Below are 26,553 nucleotides of genomic sequence, written 5' to 3'. Positions count from 1 at the left end.
CCCCTGCTCTCCTGCTGGTAATAGCTCACCTTACCTGATCACTCTTGTTACAGTGTGTATGGTAATACCCATTGTTTCATGTTCTCTGTGTATATAAATCTCCCCACTGTATTTTCCACTGAATGCATCCGATGAAGTGAGCTGTAGCTCACAAAAGTTTATGCTCAAATAAATTGGTTAGTCTCTAAGGTGCCATAAGTACTCCTTTTCTTTTTGCAGATACAGAGTAACAGTACTGCTACTCTTAAACTAGTCCCCAGATAGTTGTGCTTTATCTTGATCCTCTACCTTTGGTTCTTTTAATCATTGAACAATGCTTGATCTTGTTGCTGCTCCATGAATGGAATTTCCACTGAATTTCATAGAAAAGCTGCAGGATCTCAAGGGTGGAATCCTGGCTCCACTGAAGTAGCTGAGAGTTTACTATTGTCTTCTGTGGGCCCAGTTCACATGTGGTTTGTAAATTACCTTAAAATCAATTAAATAGTCCTAACCATTCTGAATGAAATTCCCTCCCCTGCAGAAAGCCAGCACAAGACCTGCGAACCACTCACGTCCCACTTCAGCTCTATTTTGAAGTTTCAGCTAGGATGTAAGTTGTACATTGGCTTTGTTTTGGTCCTCCGCACAGGAGTGAATTTAATCTCTGAGGCCTATTGTGAAGGACACGGGAACTGCCTGTGGTATTTCATGAATATTATATGGCCATTTGCTTGTTTGATTGTTACTGTGTTGTTGTTTGCTATTGGCTTACCAACATTTAATTTGAACTGGGGTTAGTGGCATGTGTGAAGGAAAGGGAATCATAGCTTCAGATTGCCCCATTTCCTGATACTTACAGAACAGTGCAAGTATCATTTGCTTTAGAAGTTTTGCTTCCAGCCATGATGAGTTCAATAGTCTGGCTTGACACAGAGGAGGGATCCTAGCTTGTATTCACAGGGAGAGCTAAGTGTGTGTGTGTGTGGTTGGGGGGGGAACAAAGTACGTTTGGGTTGTTAGTCCCTGAAGTACAGGCGAGAGTGAGGCAAAGACCACTGAGGAACAGACTGAATCTCAGTTCCCTGAGGTTGGGGTGTCCAGGATAAACTACCTAAGCCTATAGGTAAGATAGCTATCAGTGTAGGCCTTTTATTGTGTTACAGACCCTTTTCTTTTGTGATGCTTTGTTCCTACAATTGAAATTAAACAATACTTTGTTTTTTAAAAGGCTGTTTTGGGTCATTGTATTCACCACTGGTCACAGCTCTTGAAGACCAGTCCTTGCCTACAGACAGTCCCCCAACCTGAAGCAAATACTCACCAGCAACCACATACCACACAACAGAACCACTAACCCAGGAACCTATCCTTGCAACAAAGCCCGTTGCCAACTGTGTCCACATATCTATTCAGGGGACACCATCACAGGGCCTAATCACGTCAGCCACACTATCAGAGGCTCGTTCACCTGCACATCTACCAACATGTGCCAGCAATGTGCCAGCAATGCCCCTCTGCCATGTACATTGGTCAAACTGGACAGTCTCTATGTAAAAGAATAAATGGACACAAATCAGACATCAAGAATTATAACATTCAAAAACCAGTCGGAGAACACTTCAGTCTCTCTGGTCACTCGATTACAGACATGAAAGTTGCGATGTTACAACAAAAAAACTTCAAAACCAGACTCCAGCGAGAGACTGTTGAATTGGAATTCATTTGCAAATTGGATACAGTTAACTTAGGCTTGAATAGAGACTGGGAGTGGCTAAGTCATTATGCAAGGTAACCTATTTCCCCTTGTTTTTTCCTCCCCCCCACCCCTCCCCAGACATTCTTGTTAAACCCTGGATTTGTGCTGGAAATGGCCCACCTTGATTATCATACACATTGTAAGGAGAGTGATCACTTTAGATAAGCTATTACCAGCAGGAGAGTGGTGTGGGGGGAGAGAAAACCTTTTGTAGTGGTAAACACCCATTTTTTCATGCTTTGTGTGTATAAAAAGATCTTCTATACTTTCCACAGTATGCATCCAATGAAGTGAGCTGTAACTCACGAAAGCTTGTGCTCAAATAAATTGGTTAGTCTCTAAGGTGCCACAAGTACTCCTTTTCTTTTAGCTCTTGAAGAGAAGACTTGCAGGGGCCAAGCTCAGTTGGACCTGCTGAATAATAAACAGTTGGTAAACAGGGTGCTATAGTCCTGATCTAAGAGTGGGAGAATCAGGGGACTCCACCAAGAGAGAGGGGAAAATGGGAAACCTGTCACCTAAAGAGTTGCACTCTGAGAGATCAAGAAATAGGTCAGAGGTACAGTTAACCCTGAACTGTGACACCTTCTTTGAAAGATTGATGGCATTGTCTGCCAAGCTAAAGAACATGCTTCCATTTAGCTATCAATCCATGTATGGAATTACAATGAACTAAAGATTGTTTCAAGACACACTGTAGTTTTGCTTATAGCTTTACAGGGTACGCTATGGAGCAGATGTGATGTCTAGCTACTCTAATGCTGGTATCTTTAGACTAGCGTAGATAGAAGGGCATCATGATTATGTATTATTTGTTTTTCACGTTTTGAATGGTTTCAGTGTAATTGACCCAGGTTTGCTGAAAAGGTCTGTGTACCTTCCATGCAGTGTCACCTGACTTTAGAGTTAGTAACAAAACCTGAAACCACACAAATTTCATGTGGTTTTGAGTTTCGTTGTGAACATTTCACCTACCTCAGGAAATAGGCTCAAGATGAGGTTCTCAGGCATGTATGAGAAGTTCACTTTCAAAATGATCAGGATTGGTTGGTGATATTTTCAAACTAAGGGCAAACAAAATTCACTCCTGTACAAAGGACCAGGGCGAAGCCCCTGCTCTAGCTTCAATTCAGACCCCAAAATAGGAATTAAATGGGATTTAAATGTGCATAGGCCTTGTGTTGACCCAGTGCACAGAAATGAATTTCACCCCTTATGCATGTATATTACATGGCTACTGACTGGATGCTGACTACTTTAATGTAGGTTTCAGAGTAACAGCCGTGTTAGTCTGTATTCGCAAAAAGAAAAGGAGTACTTGTGGCACCTTAGAGACTAACCAATTTATTTGAGCATAAAATAAATAAAATACATTTTACTTTAATGTAATGAGCTGTCATAAAGGAGGAAAAGTATACTGTATGGATATCAAGTTTAAATACTAGAGTTAATGCAATTAAACAATTGATAAATAAATAATTCAATGGTCAGGCAATTCCAAAAGTCATGGTGCTCCCAACAGTGTTGCCAAATCTGAGTCTTGTGGTATCTAGTGTTTTTCTTAAAGCCCCATCTCCTAGAGTCCAGTAATTATGCAAGAATTTCAGCTTTCATTTTTTAAGTACATTTCTAGCCCTCATGATTGTGGAGAAAAGCCAGAAAATGTGAACCCTACAGTCTCAGAAACTGTAAGGAAAATAAAAGGAACCCCAAACATATATTTTTTTAAAAATCTCATGATGTGGGGGGATCCTGACTCATGAATTTTGATGCTTGTGGTTGGTAATCTTCTTGCACATCATGCATATTTCATAGCATTAATATAAACAGTGGTACATTAAAGTTTACCTTTAACAAGGAAAGCAGAAGTAGAAAATACTACAAATAGTACGCACAACAGGGCCAGGTTAATGTTTCACTAGAAATGTTAACTTTTGGAATTTTGCTTTAAGCTCACTCTTAATCCTATATTAATACTAGTGTTTGCGCTTAATTTCTCTGGTCCTTGCAAAAAAAAAAAAAAGGAAAGGAAAAAAAAGCCAAGGAAATGAGCTGCTAAAGGCAATGTTAATAGGCACATTCTAAACTGAGGTTCCATTAAACTGTAGAGGCTTTTACTGATGTCTTTATATCAATATCCTTAAATGACTTGTTTAACAAATATGTCCTGAGTTGGGGCATACACGGCACATACTTCCTTAACTGACAGTTAGTCACCCGCCCCCCACTCTACCCCCTTAACTCTATGTTAAAGGGCCAGATAGATGTAAAGGGGTGGGGGCTGGGCCCAAAGGGCCCTGGTTCCTCCGAGGAGGATTCCCGCTGTGCAGGCTTTGCAGAGACATGCATAGGAAGCATGTTGGGGACAGGCCACTCCTCATAGTTCTGAGGAGATTCTGGTGCATACTGAGGCCCATAGCCACAGGAAGGTGCTGTAACTTGGGACCCCAATGCTGTTGGAGTTCTTCCAGGAGGCTCTCCAGCCCCTAGAGCAGCCCAGGATTAGGAGGTTCAAAGGTGGCTGAAAGCCATGTAAGTTCCACTCCCCCTGAGTTCTGTTTGGGCTCTGAGTTAAATGGTGTGAAAGGACCATTCTGCTGTTGGGGCTATGCTCTACTCAGACTGTCTTTTTCCAGTCACACCCCAAACAGGCCTCCTATATCTAGGGTGGCAACCGGGGTTTGAGGCTGGGTTCACAGTGATGGCTATACCCACTCTTTGCAATCCAGAGATTCCCCTTTAACTAATAGAATTCCCTGGTAGCTGGTTACACTGGCTTTCTGTCCACTGATCTGGTCCATGCCAAGGATCTGGCCCATGTTGCTTTTTCTGTGTTTTTCTAACCCACCAGCCCTCACCCTGAAGATCCTGGCCTCCTGAAAGAACCACCAGCCAATTGACGAAATTGCCCCAGGAGCTAGTTGAATGCATGATCATTTCAAGGACCATCTTCCATCAGATTGGTCATATGTTGCCACCCTGTCCTCTGTCTCTCCACCTTAGGGAATCTGCATCTACACACCTTCCCCAGAAATTAGGGAATGCAGGTTTCCAAGAAAATCAGAAATCTCACTTCAGCTTCCCCTGTTTTCCTGCATCTGCTTCACAGTTGCTCCTAGACCTGGTGTGCTGCTGCAGGAGAGGCACAAATAGGAATGGCAAGCTTTCTCTAACATGCCAACACTCCAACTGGATGCACCTCCCTCACTCGCTGGCAAAAACTATTCTCCCCCTCCCCGCCCTGTCCACTCCCATGACGTACAGTATATCTTGTCTTCTTGCTTTGAATATCTGATTGAACTCCCCCAGGTCTGAAAGGGATGAAAATCCACCCATGGCATCTCTACACCACTTCCAAGGTCAGGGAGAGGGGAGTGTAACTAACCAGGGACAACCATGTGCCTACCTCCTCCAGATCAGGGGGCAGGGGCGGGGTCTGCCTCCCCACTAGCACAGAAGAGGATAAAGATCCTCTTGTAGTCCTAAATTCCCCAGCCCTGGGAGCAGGAATGAAGATTGTCCTTGTGGAATCCTTCCTGTCATGGTGAGTGTGAATAGAGATGGGGATTGTGTGTGTGAGCAAGAGAAAAAGGAGGGGGAAATAGTTTGTGAGAGTAGGAGAAAGAAATAGATACATGGGGTATATGAGAGAAGAGTGTTTTATGTGAGAGATTGATAGGAATAGAACAGTATTTGTAAGAGAGCATGCGTTAGGTGTGTGTGACAGAGAGACAGAGAATGGTGTGTGTTTGAGAGAGGGCCTGATCTGTGGTGTTTCGCCACTTTATGCCTGGTCTGCCAGCCTAAAGAGGTTGGAAAGCAATCCTAAGTACCCTCTGGCAGATTCCTCCCAGCAGCTGTGGAGTTGGTGTAGCTGGTTCTGTGCCATTCCACTGATGCTGCTGGGGATGTGCTGGAGAAAGGAAGTGTGGCTGGGGTGTTCCTATGCCTTGCTTGTTTCTGCTTGTTAGAATATCTCATAGAAGGTGTGGACAGCTGGGCTCAAATTAAGGCAACTCCTGAGGCCTGGTCTATAGTCGAAAATTAGGTCGGTCATGGGTATGAAAAATCCACCCCAGAGTCGTGTTGATAAACTGACCTAAGTCCCCGTGTGGACAGCACTAAGTTGATGGAAGAATTTTTCTATTGACCTAGTTACCGCCTCTCGGGAAGTGGCTTACGTACTCTGATAGGAGAACCCTTCCCGATGGCACAGGTAGTGTGTATGCTGAAGCTCTACAGCAGTACAGCTGTAGCATTTTAAGGATAGGCAAGCCCTGAGTCTGCTCTAACTTTATAATGGGGAAATGTGAAGATGGCATAAAGCCTTGAGTGTCTCGCTTCATCCCTTTGCTGAGTGGAGTTTGGGCACAGGCATGAATTTGGCTGGAGAGAGGAGAATTAGAATTCTTAGTACTTTTATAGCACTTTACATCTTCAGAGCACTGTGAAGCAAAGGAGTACTTGTGGCACCTTAGAGACTAACCAATTTATTTGAGCATGAGCTTTCGTGAGCTACAGCTCACTTCATCGGATGCATACTGTGGAAACTGTGGAAACTTCATCGGTATGCATCCGATGAAGTGAGCTGTAGCTCACGAAAGCTCATGCTCAAATAAATTGGTTAGTCTCTAAGGTGCCACAAGTACTCCTTTTCTTTTTGCAAAGACAGACTAACACGGCTGTTACTCTGAAACCTTCAAAGCACTATGTTGACTAATTAATCCTCACACTGCTTCTCTGGGTAGGTGTCACCATCCCCATTTAATAGATGGGGAAACTGATACAAACCTGAAGGGACTTGCCCAAGGCCATATACTGAGTCAGCGGCAGAGCTAGGTTCAGACCTGAGGACCCTCTGCCTTCTCACCCTGTGTTTATTCTTCCAGAACTGGGCATGTGTGTGGGGGAGAGAGAGAGAGACCTCTTGGGTTGAGGACTGAGAAAAGGGGTGTGTGTGTGTGTGTGTTTGACCTAAAGGCCAGAGGAAGAAAGGCTGAGCCATCACCGCTGCCAGGCAGGAGCATGGGGATGCCAAGCCCCAGAGGGTCAGCACCAGGCCCTGGGGTGGAATAAGCACAGCAGTTTTATTTAAAACAAAATATTGTTTCAGTCTTTCCCTCAAACCCAAGCTGGGCGCTGCCAGGGGGCCCGCTGAGTTCCTTTCCCCCTCAGTCTTCTCCCTCTCTTAGGCGTTGGTCACCCTGCCCCAGCTTGTCAGGCCGACTGACTCTATTGATCAGAGGGTGCTGCCGAGGGGCAGCTGCAGACACTGCCGCGGCTCGGGGGAGGGGGAGGGGAGCTCGGGAGTCGCCGCTGCTGCCGCCGCTGGGGGATGGGGTGGGACACGGAGGCAGTGCTGCTGAGGGGGAGCCGGCGCTAGCAGCACCGCGGCGGCGGGAGGCAGGGGCGAGGGATGGAAGTGGGGGATCCCAACTCCCTTAGTTCCCGATTCCCCCGCTGCCACAGAGGGAAAGAGGAGTGAGAGCGCCCGGGCTGCTTTGCCATGACCTCCCGGCCACCTCCAGCCCGTGTTTGCGTGTTCCCCTGCCAGCGGCAGCAGCCCCTGCCATGTAACATGACCTGCGCCGCCACGGCCCTGTGCCGCGCAGCCATTGAGCGCTCCCTGCACATGAATCTCCTGCGTGTCTCCCCCTCGCCCCTTTGAAAACTGATCTTTGGCTCTTAGTGTGAAAGTGATTTGAATTTGGCTCGGCGGCGCTCTGCGCAGGCGTCCAGCTGCTGGCATGCTGGCTCCTTGCAAAGCAGCTGTTTTGGGTTTGAAATTCCAACATGGCAGAGGCTGCAGTCAGTCTTCCCTTCAAAAACTTGGAATGATTTCAAATCATAGGCACCTTCACTTAACCCGAGCCCCCATTCATCAGCAAACACAGCGGATCGATGCTACTCTAACCTATCGCGTTCTCCTCCCAAACCTGCAGGTAAGACGATCCTTTGCATTTTTCCAGCGATCATTTTTTTTAAAAAATTAATCTTAAAGCAATCCAAGACAGCCATATATTTTTTTTTAAATCGCCTGCTTGTGCCTTAAATATTTAATTAATTTGCAATCGTTTACTATAGTAAATATTTCCAGCCTGCTTTCTTAATTATAGTCTGGAAAGTACAGATATACAATTGCAGTGCATGGGTGGATTTTTTTTTGTTGTTTTTTTTTTTTTTTCCTCCTTGATCATTGCCAACAATAGTAGGGAGATTAAGAGTTCGCGATTGCAAGATCCCTCTCCACCTCCTTCCTCTAATTGCTTTATTTTTAAGTTGTATTAAACATAATAAAGTGCAGGTAATGTGGGACTACTCTTTCTCAGGGAACTAACTTCTAAGTAAATAAGTGCAAATAAGAATCTCGTAGAACAAAAGTTGGGGTTAAATCGCAGTATCTTAGCTGGGGGGACATGACTATGTCAGAGGAGCTATTGCAGTAAAATGTAAGCACATCATCTTGGAGGGGGTACAGCGTGGTGGGCGTATTGTTGGCTTGGAACGGAGAGAAAGATGTATAATTTAATGGTATATACAATCCACTGATCCTATTACTATCCTCCCTGGAGCTCTTGTTAGTTTCAATGGGAGTGAGTGAAATTGACATGGACTTGCATTCCTGGTCATGTGCTTTTTTCCTTTCTTTCTTCTCTTGTGATCTGAGATCCCCTTTTTGTTGATGTTGCTTTCCCACTTAATTATATGCATGTAGGTTAAATGAATACCTGACGAAAGGGCCCACGTTTCAAGGCAGTGACATTTGATAGCTGAGAGGAAAAGTGGCTTTAATGAAAAGCAACCTTTGGAATTCCTGCTTGTGAAAAATCCAATTCAGCTTTTTGTGCTGCCAGCAAGAAATGATCAGTAGCACCAGTGTTTATGGTATGTCCGTTTTGGGATCTACTTCCTTTGCATCTAAATAGCAAAGACAAATTTAAATAGCATGATAAAGTACTGAGGAATTTGCATGTGAATATGACTAGCAAATAAACCTGATGTTTAATGGTAAATTATCAACTATGTAAATAAGCATTTTTTCTTGCTATCATTTGTTTATCATTTCTTCTTTGATTTTAGAATTAGTTTTGTCCATTGTATTGATCTCAGTTGTAAACCTAAAGTTGCATGGTACTAGCAGTGCACTATATACACCACCGAACTCAAATAGTATGTAAATTAGTAAAATTCAGTGACTGGAGAGGGAAAAACGCTTAGTAAACGAATCCACACACACACACCTATATGTCTCTCTGTATATACACATACACACGGCTAAAATACAGTATTTTTCTATTTCAAGCTAATGATATTATTGACTGTTTCTCTGAACTCCAGCTGATCTCTCCCTACTTTTGGCGTAATCAGTTCTCGCAGGTTTTAGCTGATGATGGGGGGTAAGGGGGGAATGGTTTGCATGTAAACAAAACAAAAATACAGTTGTGATTGATTGTTTATTGTCGTTGATGAGCAGGATATTTTATGCTAGTGTACATGTGTCTGGCTGTCATTGCTTTATTGTTAACGTGTAATAGAATGAAATAATCAGTTGCTCAAATTGACTTATTTTTTTAAACCTCTCACTCTCAACCCCCCAGCAGTCCCATCTGCCTCCCTCTTGACCCCCTCCCCTCAAAAAGTCAGATAAAATGGAGCATGGGGGATTTCAATAGACCTTGTTGCGGTGCAGTACGTACAGTTCCAGATATGCAATTAACACTAAAGAACTAGCAACAGAAACAGCTATTAATCTATTTTGTACAAGCAAAGGGTGGTGGTGGGGAGATATGCTGACTTTTAATAGCATGTGATACTAACAAATTAGGATAGAGAGAACACTGGGGAAGAGGGGAATCTGGAGTGTGTGGTGGTTGATCTTTCCTAATAACACATCTGAATGCAAGAAAGGGATTGAGAGAGCAGTTGCACAACGTACACTCCTATTTTGGCGCTGTAGGTGACTGTGTGTGTGTGTGTGTATATATATATATATATATATATATATATGCTGGACTGCTATACAATGGGGATGATCTAATTGAATTTTGCATTTGGAACTTGTTGACTTTAAAGTGATAAATAAGGCAACTGTTTATTTCAGATGCACATAATTTGCCCTGAGAAATGTTTTGAGGAGTGAGAGGGGGGCACAGCTTCCCCCCCCCCCCCAAGAGCTGTTGGAGCGAATGTGATTGCCAGATGGGAGATTTCCCTCTGTGATGTTAAAGCTGTAATATATATTCAGAGAAGATTGGACTGCTGCTTGTGATGAGGAGGATATTACATTTATAAATTTTAAATCGGGAATCGGACTGTATGCTCAGAGCTGAAATTGGATGGTGTGGACAGGTGGATGTTTCAATGTGATTCCCGGATGATAGTAATAATATTGCATATTTCTGATATTAAACATAGTAGTGCTAGGCAGTTATGTATATTCTAAGGTATTTAGGTAAATATTTTTAAATGTGCTTTGTTCTCTAGAAAATCTTAGCTAGTTTGTGTGTTGTTTTTGATAGTTGTTTTTAAAGCCCACTCTTAAATGAAATATTATCAGTTACATGTCTGAAGAAAAGTTTTGATACAATTATTGTTGCCAGCAGATGCACCTCCTTTCTAGGTTTTTGTTTTGCCCAATTATGTGGCCTGACGCAGCCACAAACCTGAAAGGCTGGAAAGTGGGAACTAGTCACACTCGAGCAGCTCTGCTGTTGCAAATTAAAAGTGTTTTGTGGTCAGGAAATGAAAACTACAATGTCTCTTTTGAACAAGTCATTTATCAAGAGAAACATCTATCAAGCAGCGACTTGTCACATTGATCCTCTAAAAGTTAGATTGGAGGTGGAAACTGCTTTGATGTTTTTTTATCCTAAATTTATAAAACTGAAAAAGCTAAAGAGACCAGGACCAATATAAATTCAAAAATAATTTCTCTCGGGGTATGACAAAACCAAGATTTTGTTACTACTGTACTGTGGTACAGAACTGAGGAAAATAAGGAGGTATCAGATATTCGTCATTTTTTTTCCATAATAAAACTTTAACTTTGTTTGGCACATGCATTTATGTTCATACTTATAAAAACCTGTCTCTATGTTTATACATTTTATCAGGCATGCTTTCTTGCTCAGTAGTGCATCTGTTGCTTTCAAACTGAAAGACCTTTTCCTTGTTGCTATTGTGGTGCTGTTTACAAAGTTTTGATGGAAAAAACGAATCCCAGTTTTCTGCCTTCATTTCAATCTTGTGTTTCTCATGCTGTATTTGTCATCCTCCTCACATCTTCCATAATGTAAAGGTTTTTCCTACTGCCAAAGTGTTTTATGGCAAGTAAAGTGGCATTTGGATGGCATAACTTGCAACATTAAGTCCTCCTAACTTGATCTTCCCATTTTCATCTTTTTTCTGTTGACATTTTTTGTTATGTGAGCAACATTTTCATTCTCACTGAAGTACTGTATTTTTATTTAAAACTGCAATAACTGCACATTCAAAGTACCTATCCAGTTTATTTTCAATGATCGAATGAACTGTACATCAACTAACTTGTTTTCAACTTTTTTCTTTACTTCATTGTGTATGAAGTTACACAGATTATCAAGCAAGTTCCTACATAGGTATTTTAAAAAAACCTTGTTTTTGCGTAAAGTAAATAGGGCACTTTGACCTTTTCTCTCTCTCGACTTTTCTCTCTCTCTCTTCTCCCCCTCCCGCCTCCAATAAGTGAGACTAATGCTGCTTATGGTTGCTTGATATTCCATATAGCTCCATTTGCAAATAGGCAGCAAACAGAAGCGTGGTGGGAGTTTTGGTGAGTGTTATACTTGCTAATTAATCATGTTTGATATGAAGGAATAATAGCATGGTACTAAAGCCTCATTGTTATTTGATGTTTGTAACAGGATGTGACTCCTACACAAACCTGGTGTTTCCCTCCTTCCCTCCCCCAACAAGATATGTACAGTACAGGATCCGGTTGTTTATATTATCCATTGGAACATCTGTGAAAATACAGGGATATCTGCTATCCTAATTGTAGTAGCATAGAAAGATTTTTTTATTAATATTTGGATCACACAATTGTCAGTAAAAAAGACAATCTTTAATCACTAGCTGTTGATTTTTAAAGACTTTTACTTTTGAGCTGAGTCAAAAGTGTTTTTTCTGTTTTTTCTTGATGTACATCTAAAGGTAGCTATTTTTTTTATACCAATCAGTAAAAAATGGAACTTTACAAACTCTTCTGCAACTACTTGTTCATGCTATGAATACAGTGTAAAAAAATAATGAAGAAAATATTCCTGCATAGATTATTCATTTGTACCCCACAACATTTTAAGATTTGTACTGTAACAACAATGAAATCGTTGTCTGTGGCTTTTATGTGGATTTCATTAGCAGTTGCATACAGCTGCAAGCCTCTTCTGATGTTGTTCATCTTTTAATTATTAACAGTACAATTATTGAATTTTTCATCATGTGTAGTTTCAGGTAGCAAAGCTTGAACTTCAGAACCTCACTTTCCAGCTTAGACTATTTTATGATGCATGAAAATAGTTAAAGATCCACTTTTGACAACATGCCCTATGTGTGCTTTTAAAAGGGAGTCTCTAGATGAAAATCATTCTGAATGCTTGCTGTCAATAAGTTAAGCACATGTATGTATACAAGAAGTGCCAGATGTAATGACTGATCTTCTTAATCATCAATTAATCAGCTAATCTGCTTGTTAGGAATGGTTTTGGTGGTACAAAATCAGCATGAGAGCATACAACTTGTATGTTGTTTTTAACATGCTGGTCTAATGTAGCATTCTCAGATCTAATAATAGAAATATATTTGGCTCTTTGCCCTCAATCAATATATCCCCTAAGAGAACAAACTTCACGTAATACTTTGTAAAGTGCCAGATTTATTACTATGGAGTTGAAAAATTTAATTACTGAAATTTTACATTGATTTATTGATTTTTGTGATTGGAGAAAATTGTTCTGCACATATTTATGAGGTATTGAGATGTTGATCAAGAATACTTGATTAATCAGTAGTTAGTCACTGATCAGTAACAGGCATAAAGATAACACTAGAAGAATCTGAAATATATTAACTCAGAGTCCTTTTTATTATTGAGAAAGCATAGGAAAAACAAAATAAAATGACTGAAAATTAGACCAACTTTGAAATGAAATTGTGGCTATTGGGCCAGATTCTTGGTTTGTATAGATTGGCATCAAAGGACCTGAGGATCTGGCCCTCTGGTTTTTTTTGTTTTTGTTTTTTAAATAAAAATACCATTTTTGACCTATTGGAAACTCCTTTCGAAATCTGTTATATTAAAATATATGGAATTTTAGATAAGCATCTGATCCAAAATGAATAGTATAGCTATAAAGGTAACTTTAAGAGCTGTAAATTCAAGATTGCATATCCCTGATATTGTTTCAGAGTATTAAACTCTCTTGCTGCTAGAGATGGTATCCTTTAAGTGAAACATTATCTTTCTTATGGGGTAAGATCACTTTGGGGAATTTAGGATGGGAATAAGGTTGGAATTTTCTCTAAGTAAAAAATAAAAAGTCCCAATAAATAGAGCTAGGTGAAGGAATGTCTTTCAAGTTGAAAATCATAACTGGAGTATTTGATTCCATTTCTACATGGCATCTGACCTTTTACCGTATTTTAAGGTTGTGTGAATGAGAAATATAAGCACAAAAATATCTGTTGCTTCCAAATTCTTGCAAGCATTCATTTTTGCACATTCTCTCTCTAAATCCCAAAACATCACAAACATCTTCCTCACTTTAATCTGTATCCTTAAAGGATAGTGGCTAAAACAGAAGAACAGAAAAAAATCCAGCTGCAATATGCTACATTTCTAAATTCTACAAATACAAAGTCTGATCCTTCAAGGTGCCCTAAAACCGCTGAGAGGCCAAAGTAGGTTTAGGTCTCTCAGCCTCTTAAAAGAAGTGCTCAGCACCTTGCACGATCTGTACATTAAAGAGAGTATGTATACTGTGTTTCTTAGAGGAAGATCTATATTTGCAGTAACCTACAAACTAGTATGATGCCTTAACTCTATGATCTGTAAATACTGGTTGATGTTAGGAAGACCAACTTTTTGACCATTGAGGATAACACTGAAAGGAGATATAGATGGGTGATTTGGAATAGCACAGACTCCAGAAGTTGGGATGGAAATTACATTTAAAATTTCCAGTTTTAGGATATGAGGAGTATCAGAAAGTAATACTCTGTAATCTGAAGAAAGCACCCTGGATTAACATTACTTGCAGTCGGGCTATAGTGATGAGAATTTGAATTTTTCTGTTTTTTGTACAGAATTATGTTGCTATGATTTATTTGGCACAGATAATATGAAAATGACAATATACACATTTATTCATAAGGTACTATTAACTATACCTGTCAATCTACTTCAACAACACTAAACAATTTGTAATCAGATCCATAACATTTCTTACTATGCCTTGTTTGTATAATAGGAAGCCCAAAATAGTTTTTTCCCTTTTGTTTAAACACAGGAATAAAACTTAATGATATTTCAATTTAAAATGCTTTACATACAGGGGAAAAAAATCCTCTCCCTCTCAGCTATATTTAAAAATAATATATATAGAAATTAGTGTCATACCAATTGCATATGTATCTTATTTTTAAAAATAACGTGTTTTAAGTACATAATCCAAAAGTTCATATTAATACATTATTGAAGTAGCAATTTCTTACTAAATTTATTAAATTCTGTGAATGTGAATACAGTTTTTATGTGCTTTAAGATACAGTACAGCAAATACTAGTACTGTCTGAATCTAATTTATTACAATACCAAATTGTTACAGTGAAATAGATATTAACCAGATTATTTCAGTATAGCAATAAATTTTTGGCCATGGAGGTTCGTTTGCCCCACTTGTAATTAGTGTTGCTATTTTTGTAACCTTTTCATATTCTATTTTGAACATATAATCAATCCTCTTATGGTCTGTTTTTTAAAACGAGTGGTTTATTTAGGTTTCATATGCTTGTTCCCCAGCTCACCTTATATACATACCGTACCTCACAATGAATGGTGGCATACACCTCCATGACATCCAACAATTTTTGTGCAATATTTTGGAACGTATGCACATGCAACCTAGTTATAGTTTGGTGACAGATGGGTTTCAGTAATGTGCATGTTGTTTGCTTTCATACTCTAACAGTGAGAACATGGAATTTGGTAATCTAAGATTGTTGTTTCTTACATTGTATTTAAACTTTTTTTGTATCATCTGTTTGATAAATACTTAGGAATAAATTTGATACACATTTGTAACTCCTACTAATTCTAGTGGAAGTTAAAAATATATATTTATGGGGGGAGAGTTGGGGGTAGATTGTGTGAGTATTCCCAGCAATAACTGCAAACAGTCACCTAAAGTTGCTTCTTCCTGATATATTTTGGAGTGTTAGATGAATTGTTGTGCCCCCCCCCCCCTTTTAAGATGTTGTAAATGACTTCATCATTTCCCTTCTCAGCAAGTTTATCTTAACTTGTCTCCTGTATCCCAGAATGCAAGCAAATGGGTATCATTAATGAATGACTGAAGGGTTTATGCAATTAGTTTTAATGCTTAATTAAGTTAAAAGAGCTGTTTGTTTCTACATTGACATTTGTGCACAGTACAGCTTATTTTAACATAAACTGTATTTTGGTTTATAGATCGGGGCGGGAGGGGGTTTCCAACAATTGTTTTATATTGCTGTGTGACAACAGACGGTGTGAGGGAAGAAGAGGGTTATACACAAATATAATCCGTCTCTTACAATAGTAGCTGTATTAACATTTTGACTGTTGTGAACTGATAGTACTACTATATAAATGTGTGTGACAGCTATGCTTATGGAGGAAAAGTCACCTTTATATGCAGTAACGTTAACCCTTCAGTATGTCATATTAAAAGTGTGAACTTTATTTTGTTAGGCTACTGTCACCACCCATTCTAAATTGCCCCATCCCCTCCTCGCCAACCTAATTATTTCAGCCTCCTGTGTTGACATGTAGAAAGCAACATTTAGTCTAGGCTGGGAGAACAAGGTTTGCAGGTATTGACTGATATAAGGTATCACATTGTGATACCTGAAACAGATTTAAAAATAAAGTACTGTATCCTTTTCAAGTCAAAACTGAGACACACTGGAAGGTCCAGCAAGAATGTTTCTGAACACACCTTGAAGGTGCACCATTTATTTTCAAAAGAGCTCTCTCCCATCACTCATGGATGGCTCCACCATGAAGGGACATATCAAAAGAGCTCATAGAAGTAACTATTCTTTTATGTCCTCCAGTACTTAGACACTTACAAGATTGTTTCTGAAAAGGAAAAGAATTGATCCTATTTTGAATCCCTTGTTGTTGGCCTTTTGTGGACCTCATACTGTATTCAGAATTGTAAAAATAAAGTCTGGCTTTATTGGCCTAATTATTAATAAAATTATATTTCCATTGATGAGTCACATATTTGGAAACCTAAAAAGAAATAGTGTAATGTTGCTGTATAAATCAGCACAGTTGGGATCTTATGTGTATCTCTAGAAGGTAAATAAATATATGGATCAGGTCTAGTACTTTCTATGAAATTAGTTAACAAACAATATTATGTTTTCGTGATTATTTAAAGATGTATGTAGAGTTTGCGCAGGAATTTTTAATTTACGTGATTGCCTTATGTACATAATTGAGTATGACATAGGTTCAAAATTAAATGAATGCACTGTGTCCTTCACAAATGCAGAATCAGATTAACATTTCTGTAAACATGAGAAATTTTTTGACAATGAGTGAACTGTGTTTCTCAGCAATTGAATCAGAAAATCACTAAAGTTTTGAACTTGCAAGACAAATACTTTGAATGAATATGGGAGCAGTTTATAAACCAGTTACTACTATGCAGTTGAAAATAAATTAAACAATGATTCTTCTTTCTATAATTTTATAAAATCTGCTTTTGTGTATTTATCACTGTTAATGCAGCACTGAAGAAAATATACATATATATACTCACACAGTTGAAACTAATGTAAAAACTCTATAGGTATTCTGATACAGATTATCAGCTAAGTAATTCTTTAAATCTATATAGAGGGTTGTTGATAAATCTTAATTAATTAAGTGTTTTAATAAAGGAAAGCATAAATATATTTTGGAAACTGTTGATGTAACAATATCTTGTCATTCTTGATTTTTGTCATGTTAACAGCACTGCTTTTTTAACACTTCACAACACTATGCCACACAGTGATTTGTCATAGGTGTAAAATGTACAAGATTTTTTCAGCCTTCATTTTCACAACTTCAGCAGTAATGCTAACTGGGCCAGTACTGTACCATAATGCTGGTGTTGAGATTTTTCAGCCCATTTTCAGATTAACGCATATGGCATTGTTGTTTGTATAAAACCTTCAAAATGCTGAGCCTCTGCAAATCCCACTGACTTTAGTTGTAGATACTCAGCACCTTTCAGATTTGGCTTTTGGTATGTATTTTGATAAGAAATCTGTCAACATTGCCATCTCACAGGCAAATTTTAGTATACAGTGTCTTTTTTAAAATTGGGATTGTATAGCAAGCTGAATTGATAAACCTTTGATTTAGATGATCTAGATAAAATATATCTAATGCAAATTGTGCACAAATATATATTTATGCAGAAGATTTTTTAGCAACTGTAACCTTATTAATGTAGGCTTATATGGTTTGAACTATTAACTCAAGTTGAAGGGGTTGTAGTTTGATATATCTTCCGCTTACTGTACAACTTCATTTATATCATATAGAATAATGGTAATTTTCAAAACCGGACTTAAGTAAAGGGAAAATAGTGTCAACTGAGTCATTCGTACAAGTAATTAGCAGAATATATATTTCTGAAAGGCACATCCGCTCCTTAAATTAGTAATAGTAAAACTATTGCTATGGTTAACTCTGGTTAAAAATGGTCTTATCTGTAGTGCACCCTCCTGTCTTGGTTTTGATTAGGTACAGTTTGAGTCTTCCCTCTCCCTCACCAAACATGGAGTCCTCCGAGTTTCATGGGATGTTGACTCATGTTAATTTAGGAAGTGCAATTTGGGCCTCTGATTTTGGATGCCTGTTTATCAGACATGCTGAGTTCCTTCAGCTTCCATTGATTTCATTTGGAGTTGGCAATTTGCAATGCCCTTGGAAACTAGGCTTTGGATGGCTCAAGTAGAGCATTCCAAAATCAGAACATGAAAAGTTTTTGGCTTTATTTACACTTTTGATTGATAAGATATGCCTGTCTTGACATGCCACAAGTGGGGTTTTCTCAGTGGAACTCAGAGGAGAATCTGACTCCTAGTTTTTGGGATGTAAAAAGCAGAGCTAAAAAGCAGAACTCAGATGCCCTTGTTGTTAGATGAACTTGCAGTGAGTGTTTAAAGCTGACTGTAATTCAGGAAGTGTGCTTTGGTTTATAAACCTAAACACTGCAGCTAGTTAGCAAAACATTCAAAAGATGATGTTGTTCTAATTGCAGAAACTTTTCCTGGTTTTACTTCTTCCCTTTTAAACAATTATGGGCATTGTGCTCCTTAATGGTACATAACTACTACAAAGATAAATGGCTTAAAATAATGAGTTTCGAATGATAATCAGAAGTGAGTTAGGTTAGAGTGAATTGGTTTCTGTATTGAAACCTTGTAGCTATGAGAAAGTAAACCTAGGCTCTTGACATACATCTGGAAGAGGTGAGCTGTTTCCAAGCTCTTTACAGGCAATTACAATGGTGTGTGCGTTTCTGTGTATTTAAATCCACATCCCTCCCCACATTTTAAAGACTTTAATAAGTGATTCCTTCATTATTCCATGCGGATGCTGTATGTACAGATAATGTCTAGTGATACTGAAAATATTTTTTAAATGGCAACCACATAATTAGCTATGCTGTTACACTGAAAAGGTTTGCAAAAAGAAAAGGAGGACTTGTGGCACCTTAGAGACTAATCAATTTATTTGAGCATAAGCGTTTGTGAGCTACAGCTCACTTCATTGCTTATGCTTAAATAAATTGGTTAGTCTCTAAGATGCCACAAGTCCTCCTTTTCTTTTTGCGAATACAGACTAACACGGCTGCTACTCTGAAACTGAAAAGGTTGGATCTCCTCAAGTGACTTCATGCCATCCTTTTTCCTTTTCTTTTAAACCTAGTATTGTGGTTTTTTAGTTTTTATTATTTATTTTTTTACAATACTGAAGGGGTTGAGTAGGGAAAAGTAGCAAACAAGGGTGAGCAGCACTCTTTTTTCTTTTTAACAAGGCTAATGGGCATTTTAACTAGTTGTCACTTTGCTCTCGAGTTAAAAATGAACTTGTTTTTGGCATGAGCAGTGGATCAGCTTGAGTGGCGCAAGAAAGGGAACAAAATAGTTCAACCCATGATCTAGATTTACAGACATTTTAAATTAAAACAAAACACCCCAAAACCCTTTGGGGTGTGAATGACAAAGCTTGCTTATATGTCTCCAATTCCCCTGGGCCTCAATTTGCAATACCATTATTTAAGCCTGGCTATTGTAGAGCAATCTTTGCAAGATGGGAGTTCTCCACTTCTTTCAAAGCAATTCTGTTACTTTCTCTGCTTGCCCTCACCCATTGTGAAAGCCTTTTATATTTGAAATATAATAAATGCAGGAAGAGTATGCTGTGCATCTAAAGGCCAGTACATTCTGTGGAGTCTCATAGACATCACTTCCGACGTTTATGTAACTCTGTCTTTTGACTAAGATCCAGCGTAGTATCACTTACCTCAGCAGCTCCCTGGAAGCTCAGTTCAGGGAGACCTGTCCTCTCTCTGGTCCCATACCCGCAATGCCTCGAGACGCCTAGGAAAGAGGATCAGTTGCCGCTGGGAGCTGGGAATGCTGGTGCCGCGCATAAAGTCCTTGTACCACACCATCAACACCCCGACTGCCAGAACGATGCTGGAAAGGACCCTGAAAGATGCCATCCACTGCCACTATGCCGAGAACCTCAAGCGGAAACTGGACCAGGGCAAGGTGTTTGAGGTGACCAGCAAGTGGGATGACCAGCAAGCTTCACCAGGTTCGCTGACTGGCGGTTCATCCACCGAGCCTGGCTCAACTGCATTCCCCTCAATGGAGTCGTCTGCCGTGGAAACCGGGACAAGCGCTGCAGGAAGTGTGGCTATCCCAACAAGACCCTGCCCCACATCCTGTGTGGTTGTAAGCACCACTCTGGAGCCTGGCGGCACTGCCACAACGCCATCCAGAACCAGTTGGTGAAAGCCATCCCGCTGTCCCTGGGGAAGATCACCGTTGACTCTGCCATCCCTGGAATGGGCAGCCAACTGCGACCCGACATTGTTGTGACTGACGAGGAACAGAAGATCCTCATGGTGGATATCACGATGCCTTTCGAAAACAGGTCCCTGGCCTTCCACGAGGCCCGAGCTCAGAAGGTGCTGAAATACACCCCGCTGGCCGACGCCCTGAGAGCCCAGGGCTACGAGGTCCAGATTCACGCCCTGGTCATGGGAGCCTGGGGCCCGTAGGACCCCCACAACGAGCTGGTGCTGAGAGCGTGTGGAGTCGGTTGGCGCTACGCCCGGCTCACGAGACAGCTCATGGTGTCCGACACTATCAGGTGGTCCAGAGACATCTAAACAGAGCACATCGGGGTACACCGTCAGTAGTAGGATGAATAAACAAGACCACTGGTCAGGGAAAATAATTCACTTCCTCCCCTGATGAACCAAGAGACGCACCTCACCCATGTACCTATTCACTAGAACAACACTGACTTGGACTCTAAATACATTCTATGGTGGGGCATACCCAAGATCACTTATTCACTGATGGTTTAAAAATTCCCACACCCCAATCTGGGTTCTATGTTGGTTAGGTGCTATGTATGTATCCTGTGAACCTTGTAACAGATACTTGTAACTTCTCATAACTCAAACTTGATCCCAGATGTACAGTACCTACCCTCTTAACTTGTGTAAATTTGATTTTAAACATTAGCTTTAATAAAATTTTTAAATCAGTTCTATTTAATATCGGTTATATCTTCTACCAGGTAAACTATATGCTGTAATGACAGGGGATAGACTCCATGATCTAATAAATCATTTCCATCTCTAACTAAGATGAGTTTTTTTGTTGTTGTTGTAAGATCATAAACTGATTAGAAACTGACAACTACTTAAAAACATCCTCATTGGGTGCTAAGCTTTCTGAATATCAGTAAGTGGTTGCATTCATGATAGGGTAACTTTATTATGAGTAGCTGGGAGCTAAATTGCAAAGACCTTATGACTAATTTTAGTTTTCTCTGCAACTACTTACTACTGGAATACAGAACCACTGGATATTGTTCCGCACCATTGACTTAGTTCAGTTATTAACAATAAGATAGCTATCATCAGTAAGATTGGATTTTTGGAACAGAGATTGGGATACAATACTGAGGTTTTGAGCTGGTACCTGTCAATATAAAGAATTAAGAAGTTGGTAAGCTACATTTCTGAAGAGGGTCAAGCGGGATGGCCACTGATACATGCCTTTGCATGGAATTTGCAAGAAACTCTTTTTTTCCTGCTCACTTTACAAAAGGTACAAGGTATTCTGCTAAGCAGGAAAGAAATAAAACAAAAAAGAGCATGAGAGGGAAAAACAAGGAGAAAAATACAGCCCAAACAAATTATTATAGCACATCTCAGTGACTGTGCTCCACACTTAGATTTAATTAGAAGAAAACTGCACTGGAAAACTGTTCATTTAGTAGTAGTTAATGACTGATTTCTTCCCACCTTCTCCCTCACCAATCAGAACAGATTATACGCTTTGTCGTATAATGGTGATTTCCACAGGCAAATCAAGTATGGTAGTATTGTAAAGTTTTCATTAATGATGTTAATTTATCATTTAACTATCCCTTTAGAGGTGAAAATAACTATTTTCTTTCTTTTGCATTTATATGGTACTAGTTTTTTTTGTTTTTGTTTTTTAAAAACAGTGAATATCAAACTAGTGTGTTTTTGTGTTAATGCAGAAGACTATAACATGATAACTGGATAGCCATTAATGTATTCATTACCTAATAGAAAATTGCTGGAAGAAATCAAACACTGTATATGCACATTTGCTTAGGATGACTGCTGTCAGGAAACATTTCTTTTATGTTGTAGTATAATTTGCTGTTATAGGTTTTTCAGGTGTTGTTGTGGATGGTTACATGCAGAATTTCAGGCAAACAAGTTTTATTTCATGAGAAGCTGAATAGGATCCACTTGCTGTCAAAAATAAGATGATAAGAATAAAAATAATGTACCATTTAAGAAAACAAATCAATCCATCAATCTATAGTATCTATGTCGTGAGTTCTGCTCACCAGATGCAGGTGGGGTTAAGTTATTAAGAACTCCATGGGCTATATCCTCAACTGGTGTAAGAACAGAATAACTCCATAAAACATCTTTTTGTGAATACTGGAGCAGAATTTGGCCTCTAAGACCTTTGAAATATTTTTGCCTCTTGGGAATCTACACACACAGTTATATAGAACTGTATGTGGGGATAGCAATAATTTTTGTGGGGAACTTTAAATATATTATATGGGGTACTTTAAATATATTATAATCAGAATCTTAACTGAGTCACTGTTCAGTAGATAGGAATAAATCTCTTATTTTTTTAAAAAAAATACATCTGTGGCAGGTTCATTTGAAATCCAGATGATCTGTCCATTTTAGGCACTATGCCAAAGCACCTATGATCTGATTAAATAATGGATTTTTAATTTATGCCTTCCTGTGCTATTCATGTTTATAGTAGACAGGAACCCTGTATAGGTTTTGTTTGCAGTATTAATATTTAAGATGTCTGAGAATATATGTCTTAAAGAAGAGTGCTCATTGAACCTATGAACAATGCATACAGCTGCCTCTGCATTTTGAAAAATACCGAAAAGGTTAATTAGCCAGACATCCAGCCTCTAGAGGGCATTCTAATGCTCCAGCAGCCTCACTCTGTCTAGCCTTCAAGAGTGAATACAGATCTGCATACTGCAAAATGCTTTAGAAAGTTAAAACTTTTGTTTTAAGTATAAGATTCGTGTGCTTTTTTATAACATGACAGTAATCTAAGAAGAAATGGATGTGTAGTGGTAACAGTTCCTAAAGGGAAATACGTACCATTACTTATTTTTACTTAAAATAAGAAATAGCATAATGGAGTCAAATATCCTGTCATGGTAATTGTATGTATGTATGTATGTATTTATTTTAAGTGATAACCTCTATAAGGTCAAAGAATCAAATCAAATGTGGTGAATGAGCAATAGGTGTAATCACTTCACTGACTTAACAATTAATGGATGTCTCTTAACCCAATGAAACTGTCCATATATATACACCCCATGAATCAACCCTTTGGTATTTGAAACTTATTAACTTATTTTGTACTAAAATCTAGGTAATAAAGAGTTCATCTGGGGTTAAACTCAGGAGCTCTCCTGTGTCCTAAGTTCAGTTGCTTTATCCATTTGGTCTCTGTGAATGCCCTGTTTTCTTTCTAGTATCTGTCATTAGTGTTCTAGCAAGTGATGTTATAGAATTTAAAGGAAATCAGAATTGATCAAATGTTCAAATGATAATTAGTTGGGGACCATGATTCTCCACTCCAATGCACCAGTGTTATTGTGGTGTAGCTCCGCTGAAATCAGTGGAGTTACACGGCCACAAAACTAGTGTCGGAGAGAGGATACTCAGGCCCAATATTTCAATTTCAGGTTTTCCTTCAAACCTGGAGATGTCAGCAAACAAACAAAAAAATCCACACACACCCACAAAAAAAGACAAAAGATTCTTGGCTCTGGCATCATGAAATAACCATTTTCCTTTCCCACCCAAAAAAGTCCATTTTTGATCCTTCCATACACAATGTCACCAACCAAGCCAATAACCTTTTACTGAAGGCTTTACTAGTTGTTGTTGTTTCTCCTCCCCTCCACCCCCCAATTGCAGCACTTTAGTACTGAAACACTTCTAGATGTTATCTTGGCCATTCATATTGAAATTCAGTTTGAGCATGTACACTTTGTGTAAGAGAAAAATATCTACAGTTGTTGATGATTGAACCTAGGCCCTCCAGGTTATCACTCAGATAAGTGTGTTACTATAGACAAATTTTGCTTAGTTAATTGCATGAATACGTCACATCTTTACAGCTTTACATTTCAAGCTGGATAGATAATCTCAACAATAAGGAAGCACAACATAGTTCTAGACAGCATAATAAAGAATGAGGGAGAATCTAAGAATGGAAGTAAAAGCTTAGGGGAGTGCTTTGGTTCATTTTGTAGGTCACCTAGACTATAGTCAAGAGACCTACGTTTAATCCTTTGTCAACCAGTTCTTTCTCTCTTTTTGAAAAGCACTATTTAAAAAAAAATTCAAATGCAGTCTTCATAGGTGAAGCTGAACCAAGGTCTGTCAGACAGATAGCTTTGAGAGTCAACAATTGACAACATGCAGGATTCACTAGCGAATTCCTAGTTTGATACAGTCATATATGCAAAGTGTTCATTCTCCTTGCTGCATAATGTGAATGGATGATCAACAGTGTAAGGATAACACTAGCTGCATGAGAAAGCAGAAGCCGTTTATTAAGACAGAGCACAATCCCGGAAAGAGCTGGTTCATATTTTTACATCTTAACGATCCATGGACAAAGCATAGCTAACTTATTGGAGAAATAATGGTGGCGCAGGAGCATGATTCATCTGATGCTTTTTCCCCTAAGAAATGACTAGTGTGTGTCACTTTTACCTTAGAAACCCAGCATGGTTTTTAGTGGAGAATTGCATGTTGGGGCTGTGCAATAGGCTGCATGACATAGAAACTTCAACAACATGAAAAAGTGTAGCACTTGGAGAACTGCATTTTTAACCCATTTCCATATCTAAGCCATATGGCTTTTTTGGATACTATATGAAGAGGTAGTATCGGTGGTGGGAGAGTGCTGGAAGTGCAGGTAGGGTATTTATTTAAAATAGATGTAGAAAATAAAAAACGTCTTTTTATAGTGAAGATCTTGTGCTCTGAAAATAGTTTTCTTTACAATCACAGAATATCACCCAGCAACACGATCTAGTAAAGAAGAAATAAAATGTAGCCTAGCAGCCAATATATGATAGAGACCATGACAGCATATGCCTATCCTGCTCCACCTGAAAACCAGCACCCTCAGCCTTTCTCAGCAGCCCTACTAAAATAGATGACTTTTACAATATGCCCTGAAACTTGACAAGTTTGGGCTGAGCAAGTTCCAGAATGGAAGAAGTTCTTGTGGCGAATACCCTATCTATTGTTCCTTCCTTTCATAATAAAGGGGTGGGAAGAGTCAAGCCTAAGCGCCTCTGCTGATCTTGGCTTTAGTCATGTGGCACAAGGGTCTTCTTATCAGATGTAGAGCTTGCCAAGCCAATCTGTGGCAGCCTCATCAGCAAAGTGCAGAGCCCTCAGACCACCATCAAATCTGGTCAGAGGTCAGTTGTCAGTGATGTGTGACATTGGGCTGTGGCCTTAACCACCTGAGGAAAATTGTGGCTAAGATATGTGAAAGATCTATCTACGGTTACTCTAAGGTAGACTGGGTGGGATTCATGTTTCAAGTGATATCCATTGAGAAATACATTCTGTTCTTGGTCTGCTCTTGTGTTGTAAAGACGGCACACACTTGAAATTGTCTTGGTCACACTTGATTGTAAATGCAACCAACTACAATATTTGGCCATCTTAATCAAGTCAGCCTTAAGGGAGACTTCAAGTTCTGGGAATGATCATGCTTGGATGCCTAATTAAATGTCACCTGTATATGTGAACTTATGGACTGGGTGAGCTTAAGTTCATACAGGTTGAAAAGAGTCAGTGCCAGGACTGAGCCTTGGAGTAGACCATTGGCTTGTCTTTCCACATGCTAATTCTGTCTCCTGTGTGCATTTGGAAATGTTTGCTGCGGAGGAGAAGGTCAATTATGTTGACTAACCATGCTGGGAATGATCTTGACAATTTAACTAAGAGCCCTTTGTGGTAAACTGTGTCATATGCTGCTGTCAGGTCCAGAAATAAGGCTCCTGTCTTCAGGTTTTTCTGAAAACCTTTTCGATGAATGTTTTCAAAACTAGCACTTGATCTCAGGTGCTATGACCTCATCAAAAGCCTGCTTGCTCAATGCTGAGTATTGACTCCATTTCTGGGGAGATACGCACTGAGTCAACCAGGGTAGTTAAGGTATGTAGACTCTCGGATGGATCTCATGAATATGCTGCAAATATATTATTTTTGAAAAGAAGTTAAATAAAAAACAAAAAAACCCAACAAGTGTAACAAAATCCTTAAACATGAATTTTGATAGGAAGATATTAAGTCCCTAAACAATTCAACATATGCTCAGGTACTCAAATGTTGTGACTAGATGGGCACATCTCTTGTAGTATTATGCGTTTGGTCTGAATTTAGAAAGGTGTGAGTGGTGTCTTTGAAGCAGGAATGTTGCATCTTTCCAAAGAAAGGTGAGAAGTTCCCCTGCCCTCCCCTCCCCCCGCCACACATGCGTGCACACACAGAAATTCAGTGGCTTTCATTTATCTTAAAGCTATTTTAATGGAAACAGTAAGTTTATAAATCATCTAAGCAATTACGAGAACATGGTGGGAGTGGGGCTTAGCTTGGGCTTCAGGCCCAGATGTTTCCAGACTTCAATAATGG

The 26,553-nt window shown here is 39.3% G+C and overlaps 1 protein-coding gene across 3 annotated transcripts in view; it reads left to right on the top strand.

The window, feature by feature from the left end:
* Positions 1-5,223: 5,223 nt before the first annotated feature.
* Positions 5,224-26,553, top strand: part of FIGN (fidgetin, microtubule severing factor) — a 125,204-nt gene continuing 103,874 nt past the window's right edge. Inside the window, exons 1-2 of one of the 3 annotated variants that reach the window (XM_084643710.1) lie at positions 7,147-7,680; positions 8,454-8,623. In XM_084643710.1, the coding sequence (XP_084499836.1) occupies positions 8,599-8,623 (25 nt within the window). In that variant the 5' untranslated portion in view covers positions 7,147-7,680; positions 8,454-8,598. Of the gene's footprint in view, positions 5,283-7,146; positions 7,681-8,453; positions 8,624-26,553 lie in introns of those variants that run through there. The other 2 variants (XM_084643712.1, XM_084643711.1) reach the window with 2 other exon arrangements.

This window comes from Lepidochelys olivacea (genome assembly GCF_965140295.1).
Source record: "Lepidochelys olivacea isolate rLepOli2 genome assembly, chromosome: 11".
NCBI lineage: Eukaryota > Metazoa > Chordata > Testudines > Cheloniidae > Lepidochelys > Lepidochelys olivacea.
This window is presented reverse-complemented; position numbering and strand designations above follow the sequence as displayed.